The 17,505-nt window shown below is 31.4% G+C and overlaps 1 protein-coding gene across 4 annotated transcripts; it reads right to left on the bottom strand.

Annotated features, from left to right (window-relative positions):
• Positions 1–10,679: 10,679 nt before the first annotated feature.
• LOC105797323 (ABSCISIC ACID-INSENSITIVE 5-like protein 5) lies at positions 10,680–13,094 on the bottom strand. 4 transcript variants are annotated; one of them, XM_012627293.2, is made up of 3 exons: positions 11,792–13,091; positions 11,139–11,210; positions 10,680–11,053 (listed from the first exon to the last, which is right to left on the bottom strand). In XM_012627293.2, the coding sequence occupies exons 1-3, from the start codon at positions 12,824–12,826 to the stop codon at positions 10,952–10,954; spliced, it is 1,209 nt and encodes a 402-aa protein (XP_012482747.1). In that variant the 5' UTR covers positions 12,827–13,091; the 3' UTR covers positions 10,680–10,951. The 4 variants fall into 4 exon arrangements, 1 of the variants encoding a protein (XP_012482747.1); XR_008194314.1 differs by having other exon boundaries at positions 10,972–11,053; positions 11,139–11,532; positions 11,792–13,094; XR_008194316.1 differs by having other exon boundaries at positions 10,972–11,053; positions 11,358–13,093.
• Positions 13,095–17,505: the final 4,411 nt, after the last annotated feature.

The following is a 17,505-nucleotide window of genomic DNA, read 5'->3' on the forward strand; positions in this document are numbered from 1 at the left end:
ATTTAATGTCTTGGTGTCGAAAATTAAAAAGATTTTGTTAAACTCAAATGTTGAAATCTGAAAAGGATAATCAATTATTCAAGTCAGACAAAGAAATTGAGACCCAATACGTTAGGGTACAATTTCTCTAAATCCCCGAACTTTGAGTATCACTTTTACTTTATAAGTAAATCTTCATCTCGAGGAAGCAATTATATCATGCCCAATACGTTAGGACACAATAAATTAAATTCCCAAAAATGATTTTTACTTATACATTTTGAATAAAGAATATTCTCGGTTATTTGGAATTAACAAAGAAAATCGGAACCCAATACGTTAGGGCTCAATTTCCTCGAAAATCCCTAACTTTGAATATCGCTTTTATTTTAAAAGCCTTTGGATCATAAAAATGATTTTAATGTTTTGACAAAATCAAAATATATTTTAAAAAATATATGTTAAAATGTTAATACAATATGAAATAAATATTTTAATTTAAATTATATGTATACATAAGTATAATATATAAACTAATTTTGCAAATATGTATCTGGATATGAGAGAAAATGCATAAGTCATAAAAATAAAACAATAATAAAATAAATATAAAATATATTCATACATTTTAAAATGTATAAGTATAATGTATTAGTAAATATAAAAACATGGAAAATATTTATAATAAGCCTTGAAAAGAGTACGAAAATATATATGTACACGTTATTAAAACAAATTGTGTAAACATATAAATTATAAAATTGGGAAAACATATAAAGATTATGAAATATAAATGTGTATATATATATATATATAAACTGTGAAAATAAAATAATAATAAAATATGTATATAGTATATATATTTAAAACGTTTTAAAATATATATATGTATTAATATGCATATATGCATATATAAATAAGTATAATAATTATAATATATAATATATAATATAATAATAATAAACTAATAATAATACAATAATAATAATATAAATAAATAGTATTAAAATATAATAAAAAACTAAAAATAACAAATTAAGGATTAAGTTAAAAACAAACAGAATTTGAGAGCTGAATTTGAAAATCAAAACAAGAAAGGGTGTAATTTAAAACACGCGCAACAGGAGGAGGACTGAAAAAGCAATTTATCCAAATCTCCCAAAACGCTGCGCAGCATTGGACCCATTTGAAACAGTAATAAAATATTTTGAAAAATTTAACAGAAATAAAAAAACAATTTAAAAACACTGCAAAAAATAGGGGGACCAATCGCGCAAATGGCCTATTTTGAAGAAATACGCGGATCCTCTCCGGGTCGGATAGGGTTGCGCATGAATATAGGCTATACGACACCATTTTGGGCCACTGAAACAGGCTCTAAACGACGTCGTTTAATGCCCTATAAAAGCCAATTTTAAAACCCTAAAAATCACTTCTTCAACCACTCCACATATGCGCCGTAGCCCTCTTCCGTTTCAAACTTCCCCCTAGTTCGATGGTGACGAAACGAAGGGGGCCTTCAACGACACCACGCCGGTAAGTTTCTCCTCTACTCCCTTTCCTTGTTTTTTTTTTTTTGTTTTAAGAAACAAAAGAAAAACAAAATAAAGTAAAAAACAATAAAAAGAACAGAGGGAAAAAAAATTGTCACCTTCAAAAATCCTTGCTTTTCTATTTTTCTTTTTTATTTTCTTTAATTTTCAATACCGAATTTGTCTACCCCAGTTACAAAAATCCATCTGCTTTTTATATCCCCTATCCCTTTTTTACAATTTGCTGTCTGTACTGCCATTTTAATCTATTTTTTCGCAGGTATAGAGATCGTGGAGGGCGTTGCGCGGGGTTGCTAAACGTGCGAGCAATGATGTGCATGGAAAAGATTCTCATGCTACTAAAGTGGGAAGAAGGTCTGCTAGGGTTTGTACACTCAGCCTTATTGGGCCAAATGTATTAGGATTAGCCCAAATTTTATTTGGGCTGTGTAAAATGGACAGCTTTTATTATTTATTTTTTAGCCAGGCCAAAATTGGCCTATTACAGTGAACATTGTGAAAGCTTTAATTGTGATATACATTTAGAAGTTTTACTGACAAAAATGAGGCAAAGTTTCATGGAGACCCTTATACTAAGAGTCGGGTTGTATTTTGTCTCTTTTACTCAAAAAAATAGGTAAAATTGTTCCTATATGTTAGATCAGAGAGTAAATTTTTCTTTTTTATTAAAACTATCATCCATCTTACTGTTAAACACTAACGTGACTAATAGAATAATTAAATAGTACCACGTGTACCTCATGTTAATGTATATATATCAGGTTTTAATTGAAAAATGGATGAAATTTTTAATAGGACTAGTTTTCTCTTGGATCTAATGTACAAAGATTAATTTCCCATTTTTTGTGTAAAAGGGAAAAAATGCAATTTGACTGATAGTAGAGGGACCTCCGTGATACTTACCCAAAACTGAAATGCTTTCCATCTATGACTCGTGAGAAAATAACAAAAGAAAATTTCTATGGCTTGTTATTCATCAAGAGGAAGATACATCTTAAATAAAAATAGATGAAATACATAAAGCAGCCTATTTACTTGGGATGTTGAAGTGTTGATTTAAATAATAAAAATAGGTAATGATTTTAGCAAGTGCAATTATCATGGGTCGTGAATCAAAGCTCGTGACTATTGTGCACAGAATGTCCCATGGAGGTCAAATGATTAAATGGGGATTATTTGACCTGCTTGAACTGGCCCGACTCGTGGAACATATGGAAAACCCATCTACTTAAAGCCTTAGTGGACCAGTGAAACACTTTAGTAAAAATAGAGTTACCAAGGTAATTAAAGTAAATCCTACGAGGTAAAGATGTATAGAGTTTAAATCCCATAGGACTCTCAATTTTAGCTAGGCTCTAATCTTGACTGTCGATGCAACTCAATTTGTATCATTGGTTTTGGGGGAGCTCAAAAGTAAATAGAGACCTCACCCTTCATTTGTAAGCATCCATTGAATCCCATTGTATTCTATTCTTGAGTTAAAGAATAAATTTGAGAGAATTTACTAAAAAAATTTGTCTGCATTACATTATTGTGGCGTTTTCAATTATGCCATCGTTCTTTAACTTTTGAGTTGCTTTTGCTATATTATTCGATGTCTTAGAGAATTTTCAGGAGGATTCACACTTTGTGATAGTTAGGTTGACTTAGGTGGATTTAAAGCAAAGAAATCACCTAAGGTTGCACAATTTGTTAGATTAAAGTTCTAGCCCCGTGATAATTGGTATCTGAGCCAGTGCCGAAGGCGTCATTTGATATGTCAAAAGGGGTAGACGAGTAAGACGAGCCTATAGAAACCCGTGGGAAGGGCATGAAAGCTAGAAGCTCAAAGGGCATGTTGTCAGTTTTAGATGGCAGGGTTGCCAAACTCGAGGGATCCATGTGCGATGTGAGGAAAATCGTTGAAGAAGTTGATGGGCGTACCAAAAGCTATAATCGAAGTAGGATTAGCTACATGATCAAATGGCGAAGGCCCTCAATGATAATATGGATTTGATTCAAGGGGTCTTCAACACCACTGTGGGCGAGCTGATTGAGAAAACTGACCCCTCAAGGCTATGGTGTTGACCTTGAAGAAACAGGTTGAAGAGCTCAAGGGGGAGCTCAATATCTGCAAAGCTGGTTTGGCAATGGTGTGTTTGTTGCAGCACCCTTGCCTAAGGTAGATGTCCCGAAGATGAAAGAGTTAAATGGAACAAGGCCCGAAAATGATGTGGACAACTTATTGTGGGGAATGGAGCAATACTTTTGTGCCAAAGGCATCATGGATGATGATACTAAGGTAAATATTGTTGCCATGTATTTTATTAATATTACTTTGTTATGGTGGCATCAAAGGTCAACAGATGAGAGACGATGTGGTACCGCTATTGGGACTTGGAAGTTCCATAGTGAATTCAAGGGACAGTTTTACCGAAGTATGTTGAGGATGAGGCTTGAGCTAAGTTGCATTGACTTACGCAATAACACATAGTTAAGGAGTATGTGAAGGAGTTTAGTGAACTCATACTCCAGATTTCTTATTTGGATGAGAATGAGACATTTTTCTCCTTTATGGATGGGTTTAAATCTTGGGTAAAGCAAGAGTTACAATGCCGATGAGTAAAAAAACTTGTGAACGTCCACACATCATGAGGGACTATCCAAAATGATCTATACTTTCTGCCATTAAATGGGATGATAAGCCAGATAGAGCAAAAATGAAGCTTGGTTCAATCATGCATTTTATTGCAACCAAGAAGGTCAAAGAGAGTGAAAAGAAGCTAGTAGAATGCATCTTATGTTGTGGTCCGCATAGGATGCAGGACTGTCTAGAGCGATCCAAGATATTAGCAAGAATAAAAAATGGTGGAGCTTGTTGAGAATAAGGTATTAAAGTTTGTATCAATCATACTCAATTCTACTAAGGTGAAGGATTGCAAGCAGAAAAGGTTGATATTTGTGAATGTAACGACCCGTTTTTAGTGGTACCGAAAATGGTTGTTCTGAAACCCCATTTACCGATGATTAAGCCCGTAAGTTTTAATATTTAATAATTATTAGTCTATTATATTATTATATGAAAACATGGTTTGTTAATTTGATTTATTAGAAAACTAACAATGGTACGAGAATGAAATCGTAAAGGTGGTAGAAGTGACCATTATAGATTTCTTTTGCTATTGATATTAAGTTGATCGATTAGGGACTAAAACGATAATTTAGCCATTTTTATCTATAGCTGTCGGACAAGTGCTGGCATTACTTATAATGATGTTAATCTTGATTAATAATTAGATTAGACATGTATATATTTATATACCGTATCATAATCGATGGAAAGAGGCAGTTCATTTTCTTTCCTTCATCCTCTCCATCACTGTTTTTCTTATTTGTTTAGCTAGGAAAGTCGGTCAAGCTTTGTGCTCTTGTATGGGAAGCTAAATCAAACTTGTTGTGCATGAATTTTATGTTTTTGAGATTGTTGGGTTTCAATATAGCTAACGGTGGTGTTTGTTTCTAAAATTGTTAAGGATTTCATAAGATTACCATTATTGAATGCTTGAAATTGTAGTGTTAAATGATTAGGTTAGAAGTGAAGCCATGAAAATGGATCACTTGATAAAATGAAAATTTGTTAGTCCTAAATATCAGGGCTTAAGTATAGACATTTCAAAACCAGTTTGAGATTTCTATAAACTATGTTATAAAATAGTTCAATTGTATATTGTGTTAGGCATAAAGGAATTTTGAGTGATAGAAATGAAGTGGCATATATGATTTACAAGCAAATTAATGATGTTGGTTGACAAAAATTGGACTAAAATTATATTATAGATCAAGACTTGAATCCGCCAAGAGAAGATCGTGGGAAAGGAAAAGTTGTTGAGTAGACTCTAATGTGGTGTGTTACCATTCCGCCAGATAAGTTCATACAATATGAATATTATTTAACTTTCTTTCATTTTTGTTCTTAAATTGTATAATTGAAAATTTGGAAAGTAGATTTGGTTGCTAAATATATAGAGGAGAAATATTGAATTATGTTATGAAGGAATGTGAATGAACTTACAAAATGACAACATCCTGATGAACTTCTTAAAACACTTATACACGTTGTTACATGTTATTTTTTGATGATTCCGAGATCTAGTATTTTTTGTAGACTCAAAGATACAAGTGGCGCCAGTTTAGCGTGGACTGGTAATTTGATGTTATTATAAAAGTTTAGCCTAGATTGGTAACTTTACATGTATATATAGCCCTGGCCAGGCTTTCATTGTGTTGATAAAGGTTAAACCTGAACAGGTAAATTGAAACTCTTGTATTTGATTAGCTCAAATGATCCCTTGATGTGAAGTGTATCTGTGTTTTGTGTTCTTTTATGATGTTCATCGAGTAATACAAAACATGTGAAATGTGAAATTGGAAAATTAGAAAATGAGTTGAAAGGAAAAATTATGAGAATGAATTTGACATGAAGAGTGTTATTGTATCATGTTTCATACTCGATATACTGTATGTGATGAAGTATATGCATTTATCTTGTTGGCAAATTGTGTTGGCTGATAGGTAAAGTATGTTTGTGTATTAAATTATCATACAATTATCATGTGAGGTAAGGAAACTTTCAAACTTTTATGAGCTTACTAAGTATTCTAAATACTTACACCTTGATTACTTTTACCTTGTAGATTTTGAACTTTCAGAACGCATTGGTCGGATCAGCGAGAAATTCACACTATCCACCAAAAGTTGGGGTAGACTCCTGATTTATTTGAGTCGGTCTAAGTTGCATGTTTATAGTCATTTGTTTATTTGTAAACAAACTTGTTAAACTTTGAAGGTGAATATTTTGAGTTTTTGTGATGTATGATAATAAATATGAAGTTCAATTTTGTTATGTTCCGTGTTTTAAGTTCTATGGGACCTTCTATAGTGTGGGGTATCTATGAAACAATTTTCCATTTTTGGGTGTCCACAAGAGATATTCCAAATTAGATATATGCCTTATGCTTTTGCAAAAGTTGTGTCTGTGGAATAATTCGCAGTTTAACCATCTGGAATACTATGCGTAGCTGATCGATCCGCTGGAGCGATCCGTCACCTAAAAGTATGTAAATGTTATACGAGTTTTGTATGGTAACCTCCTGTAGCTCAGGTCCGACGATCGGACCGGGCAAAGGGTGTTACATTTAATGGTATCAGAGTTATGGTTCAGTCAATTCTAGGACTGAAACATAGCGCGTCTGAGTCTAAAAATACATGCCACTTGTATCCAGTAAGAGTGTGATGAATTTTGATCCAATTTGATTTTTGTTTTTAATATAGATAAAAGATGTCTGCTAAGTTTAATCATGCTACACCAGATGAGGTAGATAGTAATGTACTAGCTCCTAAGAAAGGAGCTGTTCTGAGTGTGCCCTCAACTGAAAGGCATGGAAAGGTCTGTGGTACCTTCTTCCAGATAATGAATGAGTGGTTTGCAAAGTTCCTGCAAACAAATCTTGTGGCTCCTTAAGCTCCACCCCTTAATATGTCTCCCCCAACAACCTTGCATCCTCTAGCTTTAAACCTGATAAATGCTCATAAACTTCTGATTGATAAAATTCAAAAATTTAGAGCTGAGGAATTCTGGGGAAACAAGATGGTGATCCAGCTAAAGTCGAATATTGGCTAGAAAATATGCAGAGTGTTCTTGATGAGTTTATATTTCTGCCAAATGATTGTTTGAGGTACAATATCTCGTTATTAAAAGATGAGGCCTAGCAGTAGTGGACTACGCTGACCGTAGTGGTTCAAAGGAAAGAGTAAACTTAGAATTCTTCCAAACTGAATTTAGGAAGAAATATATCAGTTCGCGGTATCTGGAAAAGAAGAAGAAAGAGTTTCTCATGCTAAAACAAAGAAACATGTTAATGGCGGAGTATGAGAGGGAATTTGTTCGACTCTGTAAATATGTTAGAAAGATAGTTCCCACCAAAGCTGAAATGTGCATTCACTTTGACTGAGGCTTGAATGAAGAAATTCAGATGTTGGTCGTTGTTCTTGAAATTAAGGAGTTTGTTATTTTAGTGGATAGGGCACGAAAAATAGAGGATATATGTAATGCCAATAAGCAAGTTCAAATGAAACAACGGGATTCAAGCAAGCGAAGTACATCTAATTCCTTTCCCCCTCTACCAAAAAGGTTCAGAGATGTTTAAAATAGGTTTACACCTTCTTCTACATATTTGGGGAGAAGTCGATCTTGACATGAAAGTCCAAGACCCCAGGCAACATCAATTGCCAATGCAGGTAGTGTCCGTAACTCGAATAAGCCGATATGTGATAATTGCGGTAAAAACCATATTGGTGAATGGCAATTGAAGAGTGGAGCCTATTTTCAATGTGGATCAACTGAGCATTTTTTGAAGGATTGTCCTTATAAAATCGAAATTAGATCCGAGCATATCACTAAACCATCAACCACCCCGTAGAGAGGTAGAAAATCAGGATCCAAAAGTAACGCGAGAATTAGATGCAACACCAGATGTGAAGTGACTACGAAGTCTGAAGATCGAGCACCGGCCAGAGCATACGCAATCCGATCCAGAGAATAAATTGCTTCCCCTGATGTGATTGCTAGTACATTCTCACTTTTTGATGTTTCTATTTATGTTTTAATCGATCCTAGATCAACGTATTCTTAACTATGCACTATATTAGTAACTGCGAAAAATATGCGAGTAGAATTGACTAAGTCTGATGTTAGTGTATCGAACCCTCTAAGACAGTGCATCATAGTTAATAAGATATATAATAAGTGTCTGTTGAAATTTTAAGGTTATGAGTTTCTTGTGGATTTGATGTTATTATCATTTGATAAGTTTGACATCATTCTTGGTATGGATTGGTTGACCGATGGCCGCCTATAAACGTGTTATCGTTTATAGTAAAAATATCACACCAAAAATATATTGAATTAAATTAGTGGTGTCTGCAAGCGTATGGGTCAAATTGTAATATAGAAAGGTTTACAATAAAACACTGGTAAGTATTCCAAGGGTCATACCAAAGCAGATTGGAGAAGTTATTATTAAATTAATTATAGAAAATAATTACTAATCTAATTGAGTCCTGAATTAGGTATTAGCAGCTTATCATGGATAAGGGATTTGTAAGCCCTATCCCAAACACAAGATCCAGCGATCCACTCATGGTCCTCCAACTAACTCAAACTCCAGGGTCCTTGGACCCATTCAAACTCAAGGGACCTCCAACCAACCCAAACTCAAAGGTCCTCAGACTAACTCAAACTTAAGGGATCATCTTGATTGTAATGTTCCACTAGCTAACATAGATGGAGCTTGCAACCACTCCAATGCTACTTAGGCACACTCTTGCACTACTCAAGTGCCCTCAAATCGATTGTCTATAAAAGCCTTCTTTGGTTCCATTAGCGGGAAACGAAAATTATTCTCATGTTTAAACAGTAGTATAATTTGCTTCTAAATTGTTGGAAATATACTAAAGTAAAACCGTTAGCGTTAATAGGAAACCAAACTGGGTGTAAATAAATAAATAAAGTAATCATTGTGGAAGAACCACTCCTTAGAAGCAAATTCGTCCTGGTCGATGTAATCGTGTAATAGACGTCGCCCCCAAGGTTAACACAGTACTTCAACATTTGTTCACCCAAATAAAGAAGGTGGAACACAATTGGTATTGCTCTTCTTGAAAGGAATCAAAACCTAAAAACAAAAGCAATTGGTTGGAAATCTTATCAGAAAATAAAATGGAAGAAAATTGGCGAAACCATATTAGGTTCAATTCTTAGGAAAGTTTGGAAGGGTCACAGGCTGTCCAGCTTAAAACCCAATCTCCTAGACAGAATTTTCCTCTCATGTAATTTTGCAGAACACCAGAATTTAGAGAGCAAAGAAGTTATTTTTCTCTTGTTGTGTTCTATGAATAATGAGGAGAATGACCTCCTATTTATACAGTTTTCTGAAAGGCATCAATTTCCAAAAATAGCAGAGGATTTTCCTCAATTGAAAATATGCTGAAAATATTTTCTGCAAAAGTCAGATGATTTCCCGCAACCGAAAATATTTTGAAAAATATTTTCTGTAACAGTCAAAGAATTTTCCATAACTAAAAGTATTTGAAAATATTCTTTTACATTACCAACAAAAAAAATTATAAATAATTTATACACATTAAAAGTTAAGTAAGATAATCAATCCGTGGATAATTATTTCATTTTGCTTTTATTCAAACGTTGAAAAACAGTAAAAAAACTTTAAAGTTTTAAAACGAATATAAACATGGTTTTTTTAAATTAAAACCAATAAAAATACTTTTAAAATTTTAAAACATATTAAAATAGTTTAAATATTGTTTGCACATTTGTAGAGGAATAAAAAACATAACTAAAAATATGCAATTAATATAATTAAAACATAATCAGATTTTAAAACATGTTTTAAAAAAGAAAATATATCTAAATATTTTATTAAGAAAAATTAGAAAAACATAATTTTAAATATTTTTAAATATTAAATTAATTCATGTTTTAAAACTAATTTAAATAGTGTGCTAAACTAATAGTATTAAAATAGATTAAAATTTCAAAATTTAATTACATATTAAAAAATATTAAAAAAAAAACATATGAAGATACACACGACGACAAAGATGACCATTGCATTTTGGTTGGAGACTTTTTCCAAGTATTCTGTAAAATTTTATACAAAGCATAATAAATCATACTAGGATACATATAATGATTTTATTTATATTTTCAATTGTAACTATTTAATTTTTAAAGTTTCAATTGTAATGATTTAATTTTAAAGTTAAATTTATGGAAAAATATTCACTTTCTAACTTTTTAATCATCCTTTATGAATTACTTTCATCTTTTACGGTATCATGATTTAATTTCAATCTTTTAATTTCTTTACCATATTTTATGTATAATATATATAAATAAATATTAATTTTAACAAAACAAATAAATAAATAAATTTTAATACAAAATAATTTAATATATTTTAATTAATACATACAATTAACTCATGCATATCAACTGAACCCCAACCTAATTTAATCCCGTCACGAATATCTCTAGTAATGGCATAAACTCTACAAATAAAACAAATAGAAATGATAAAGAAGAAAATCTGGAAACAAAAAGAATTATTCTCTAATGAAATATTTGAAATGATGTAATATTCTCTAAGAGGAACTCTGAGATTCTGATATTTACAGATATTGTTTAATAAAACCATGCATGTTGTCCATAAAAAAAGAATACTACCAATATTGGGTTTTCTTTTATCTACTGTGCACTAATTTCATCTATTAAAATCTAAAAGAAATATCAACTACTACCCTTTGACTTAAATATGTACAACTATCTGCTAACCAAGAACCACAAGCACAATGTTTTCACTTCACCATGGACCGGTCCGTGTTCTTCGCAAACATTGCTTCTTAGGTCCTTGCTGCATGTTCATCTCCATGACCTGATTTTTCTGCATTTCCATTAATTCTGCCTGCAGCAATCAAAGTACAGTCAATGACAGTCAATCAGCAAATTCTGATATGGGTGCACTGAAAAAGAGAATGGGAAGAACATACGTGTTTCTTCCGCAATTCTTCGTTCTCCTCTTTTAGCTTCGCAAGCTTTGCTTCCAACTCCGTAGTATAAGCCTAACAGATCATACAAAAGTGAATGCCATACGAAACATCAAACCATAAAACTTGAGGACACACCATAAGTTTACCAGTTATTTTAGGATAGAACCGTTTTGCTTCGCCATGTTTATAACAAAATGAACTAGGTCAAGGAATGTCAACCTTAATCAATGGTTTTATTGATTCTTATAATATCATACAGCTTCGTACTTCTCATGTAGAAACAAATGCTCCGTTACCCCGCAATACGAATCCTTATAACTGCTCATGACCTTGACTTGTCAAAATCTTTCTTCTCATGTCAGATTGCTATCACATTACCACACTGCCGCATAATCTTTCATGAAGTTTGAGATGCAGGCATGCAGCATGTCATAGATGATAAAAGCACAAGGTCAATGGTTTGTAATACTCATTAATCCGTAATAAGAGACGAAATTTGGTTATCATGTTGCTTCAAGTGTATTAAAAGAAGAGTTCAAAATCTTTTGAGACATATATGCAGACCGATATTATTGAGTTCAAAGATGATTAACAATGCATACTCTAAATCGCCTATCTTACACTAGAATGAAGTAAATAAGACATATAGTCACCTGCTTTCGAGCTCGAGATCTTGCAGCAGATTCTCTGTTCTTTATCATTCTCCTTTGCCGTCTCTCGGCAACCTTCTCCACAGCACTGCATTTCCTACCCCTAGAACTTCCATTTAACACATAAGGAACCGGCGAGACAGAGGAAGTATCTGCACTACTCTTCCCTATCCCATCTGATGAGAAGTGGTTAGCAGGTGATCCAGTTGCAACACTGACTGGCCCTCCTAAACCAACCATCCCCATCTTTCCACCCTGAATAAGACCATTAGGTGGTCCCTGATCCCCCATCCCAGTAATTCCCCCTCTATTTCCAGGACTCCCCAACTGACCACCACTTTGTAAAGGCATCTGAATTCCAAATCCTACAGCAGGTTGCCTAGGAAAAATTGGTTGTTGCTGCTGAGGTAACTGGTGCTGGTTTGATTTAACTCCATTAACATTCAAAGGCAAATTAGAAGCCTGAAAACCAACTTCAGAAAGCCTATTTCCCATGAAATTTGGAGTTCTACCACCTTGTTGAAACCCATCAAAGAACCCTCCATTAACATTATTATCCTTCCCAGCAAATTGGGTGTCCTCTCTTACCACACCAGCCTTCACCAAGAACTCTTCCAAAGTCATCTCCCCTAATGTTTGGTACCTTTGGGGCACATGATTAGTCCCTGCTGCAGTTCCAATCCCATCTTTCCCTATTGAATACTCCTTTGAAATATCTTTCCAAACCTCATCAACAGTCTTCTGGCTTAGCGTCCTTGGCAAAGTCAAAGACCCTTGCCTTTGTAGCCCTCCATATGCGTCCAGGCCACCACTGTAAAAAGCCATTGTTTGAGTTTCTTCAGCACTCCAAATGTTCTTCAACAACTCATCCATGTTCATAGACCCAAAATCTTTGCCTATTCCACCCATAGTGCTTTGAAACTCATCAAAGGTTAGAGAATAGATCGATGGCTGTCTACTTAACAGAGTATTCCCACCGCCGTCAGCTGGTAGTGGTTGGTTACTTCCAAAGTTCTTCAACTTCATGTTAGCCTCCATTCAAATCTGGATAAAACAGTGTTAACAAATTTGGCCCCAAAATTAAAGATTTCTATGTTTTTTTTTTCCAAAATTTGGGACTTTCAGGCTTTCTATAAAAACCCTTTCAATCAAGATCAGAAAAACTAAGAAGAACAATCAAAACATAAACATAAAAATGGAATGTGAAAAACATAAACTTTTTCTTTGGTTAAGAAAAAAACCAACCAAACCCCAAAAACACAAACACAATAAAATACAGCAAATTAGTTTATTAATTCTCCAAAAACAACACAGACGACAGCAGAGAGGAGTATGGGCAATAACTAGACAAAATTTTTTAGGGTAAACTATCAAAATAGTCACTTTTGTTTACCCTAGGTTACATTTTAGTTATTTATGTTTGAAATGTTACGTTTTAGTCACTTACGTTATCGTGTTGTAACATTTTAGGCACTAAGCCATTAATTTCCGTTAACAGTGTAACAGTAAGATAATGTGGCACATTAAATTATCATTTCAAATGAAAATTGGTCCCTATATTTTTTATTTTGAGCAATTTAATTCTTTTCTTTTATGTTCTTTTAACTTTCTTTTTTTTCCCTTTATTTTTCATTCTTTTCTACTTCTCTCTCTGTTTTCTTCCTTCTTCATTTCTTTTAATATAGTTTTTTATATTTTTATTTGTTAAAACTAGTCCCTATACTTTTATTGTTTTTGAACAATTTATTTTTCTATTTTATTTCTTTATTTGTTAAAGCAAATTATCTTTGATTACATACTCCCTGTAAACCCAAAGACCGTTTTTGATCATTGCAAGATGAATAAAATCGATCTTATTGAATTAATCAATACCTATTCTTCTTCAATATATAATAGACATCAAGCTAAATTCTACCAAAGATATTAATTTGTTTACCAAATTGGTGCCAAAAACTAGAAATCAAGTTAACTCTAGTGGGATTAGAAGGGTTAACCAATATCATGAGAATCTTCATTGAAATATTAGGTCGAAGCAATTCTATAAAATCACCATTATAATCCATTTTGGATTCTTTGTATAGCATCAACAATAAGTGTAAAATATCAAAATCCTAATTCACAATTGTTTACAATAAGCAAAAAAGATATAAAAAATATTTATTCGGGTTTTCATTAAAGATCAATACAAAATTGTTACCCTAAGTTGAAAATATATTAAAACTAACCAAAAGAAAGATTAAACAGAACGTACAAGAAATACCCAATACCAAAATAAAAGTATAGAGACTAATTTTAACAAACGGAAAATATAGAAAACCATGTTAAATGAAACAGAGAAGGAGGAAAACAGAGGGAGAAAGCAGAAGAGAATGGAAAAGAAAGAAAAGAAAATAAAAGTTGAAAAATTTTGTATTGATTTTCAATGAAAACCGAATAAAGATTTTTTAATCTTTTTTTTTGCTTATTATAGACAATTATGAATAGAAATAAAAGGAAATTTTAAATTGTTCAAAAATAAAAGTATAGGGACTAGTTTTAACAAATGGAAAACATAAAAAACTACGTTAGAAAAATAGAAAATTGAGGAAAATAGAGGAGAAACAAAAGAGAATGGAAAATAAAGAAAAAAAGAAAGTTAAAAAACATAAAAGAAAAAAAGTTAAAAACATAAAAGAAAAAATTAAATTGCTCAAAACGAAAAATATAGAGATCAATTGTATAATTTAACCTAAAATTTTCATTTAAAATGATGATTTAACATGCGACATTAGCTTACCATTATACTGTTAACGGCAATTAACGGTTTAGTGACTAAAATATAATATTTTAAATATAAGTGACTAAAATATAATCTGAGATAAACAAAAGTAACTATTTTAATAGTTTACTCAATTTTTTAAGCAAGAGCTAGAGAGAAATAAAATAAAAGGTTTTTGACCTTTTCGGGACAGCGTTTAGTTTGAATTCTTCTTTCTTCTGGCAAGTTAGGGGGCTTCGAGCAAGCGCCAAGTGTGCCTTTGTCCCTTTATTTTTTAGTTAAGACATTAAATAAATAGAGAGTGAGCTTGTTTTTTAATAATATTTGGTGGGCCAGCCAAAGTGGGGAAATGTGGACCAATGAGAAAGGGTTGGCTGCGGTGATATGAGATTTGGACCGTCCACGTTGGATGTAAGGAACGGTAGTGATTGTTTGAATTTTATTGGTTTGGAATTTTTAGTGGCTTCGTTGGTTAGAATAGCGTCATCGCGCCAAATAGATAAATGCTGAATAGAGTGAATTAGGGGCATTTTGGTCTAAAGCATAATCTTTGTTACACATACAACCTCATAAACGGCCAATGATTTTGGATAATTATATGCCTGCGGCTCAGACCTACTATTTTACTTTTGTGCGGGTTTCGTTTTGACAAAGATGCCCTTAATCCTTTTTCTTATTTATTTAAACTACATTAAGATGACCTTATTAGTAATTTTTTTATTAGTCATTCAATTATAAAAAATTATAAAAGAATTAATAATGCTATTGAAACATTTTGATCATTCCTTCGGCCGGGCTGAAAAATAAAACTTAAACTTTTATTTAAGTTCAACTTTAATAAAAATATTAAAATTTAGATCCCGCATATATTAATTTTTAATTTAAAAATATAATAGAGTAAATATATTAAAAATATTAAAATAAATATTTTCAACCAATTGAAAATAAATTAAAAAAGTCTTTATACTTAAATAATACTAAGATAAGTGCAACTTAACAAGCAAATACCTCTAAAATAGTAGTAAAATTAATAATAAAACAAGTGTTATACGATATTCAAATATTAAGAACAAAATAGTAGCAATATAATAGTGAAATTATAGTAAAACAGTGGCAAAAAAATGAGAAAACAACGACTAAACATGAAAAAACAACAAATATTTTTTTATTGCAAATTTGCGCCGGGTTGGGTCCGAACCAAAAAACTTTACCGGAGGCTCAAATTATTTTCTAAACGGATCTTGTTTTTTGTTCAAATCTATTTTTTGGACTTATATTTTTATTTAAATCTTCTCAATTTTTGGACAGACCTTTGAACCGGATCAAGTCACCCGCCATGGACAATTTTACATGGAACATTATTTTTTTGGTTTAAATTTATGGTATTCCCAAGTCATATTAGACTTTAGACAAATTCCTATTAGGCTAAGAGTGTGAAAGGTAAATCCTTTCTAGCAAATGTGTTTCTCAAATTTTAAATGTGTTTTCTCATCACTTCAACTAATAACTTGTTAGTGACCACGTCGCATATTTACTCAACATTACATAGAATTAAAATCTAATTTGAACTTAAATTATAAATAAAAATCAGTTTGATATTTTAAAAGAAATTTAAAGATCATTTCAAAACAAAATAAAAATATAACAGAGTTCTAAAAATTTTTGAAATATCAATTTATTTTTAAATTATAAAAATGTTCTTATATTATAATTATGCGAAGATTTTAGAAATTCTAAAACTAAGTAAAAATTCCTAAAACTAGGAAAGAAATTTAGTAATATTTTAGTGTAATTCATTATTTTTTTAGGAGGAAGGTGTCTTTTATGTCTATTTCAAGATCCTTAAAGATGAATTTTTTAGGATGCATGGTCGTCTTTTTAATAATGTCATCTCTAGAATTTGAATATAAATTTTCTACATTACTTATTACTATTGCACTCAATACTTATTATTAGTGTTGATTATTTTAAGCATATTAAAACAAATTACTTTAAGGCATAATTATTTTTTTGGCCCTCCAATTTAAAAAAAATAATGTTATTTTAGCCCTCCATTTAATTTTTTGACTCTTTTAGCCTTTGAACTTGCATTGTGTGTCAAACTACCCCAAAATAGATGAAAAAGTGAACGTTTGTTAACTTTGCTGACATGACATACACGTAAATTACACATGGATACTACATCAGCCATTAATTATTTTTTTAAAAAAAAATTAAAAATATATTTATTTTTAAAAATTCTAGATCAGAAATCAAATTATATTTTTAAAATTTTTAAAAATTAATTAATTGTTGACGTAGCATCCATATGCAATTCACATGTAAACCACGTCGGCAAAGTTAACAAACATTAACTTTTTCATTTATTTTGAGGTAATTTGACACATAATGCAAGTTCAATAGTTAAAAGAGGCGAAAAATCAAATGAATGCCTAAAATGAAAATTTTATTTATAAAATTTGAGGGAAAAATAAATCATTATGACTTGTATAATATTAGTGTTTTGCCACATAAAGAAGTGGGAAATGCAAAACGGTAAATACAGTTCTTTTATATTTAAATGAAATATAATTATATGATATGAATATAATATGACAAAATTTATTGAAATATATATGTTAAATTTTATTTATATAATATATAATATTAAAAATAATATAGAAAGGTTGAAAAGAAGAGTGACATAAAAATTCAAAAACGACTGTTGACGTATTTAATTTTTTATCTTACGATTTTTTCGTTATCAGAACACTCAATTCTCGAAAATGACAAGGGTAAGAGTAAAATAAAAGAAAAGAAATTACGCAAAAACAACAAATAAAACAGAGGAATTTACAAAAATACGTGAGTAACCTAGATGTGGATTTGTTCAGATTTATTTTAATTTACTTTTTTACAATTTTATAACTTTAATATTTTTTTACATTTTTATAATTTAAAATAATAATTAAAAAAACAG

This window comes from Gossypium raimondii, chromosome 3 (genome assembly GCF_025698545.1).
Source record: "Gossypium raimondii isolate GPD5lz chromosome 3, ASM2569854v1, whole genome shotgun sequence".
Lineage (NCBI taxonomy): Eukaryota > Viridiplantae > Streptophyta > Magnoliopsida > Malvales > Malvaceae > Gossypium > Gossypium raimondii.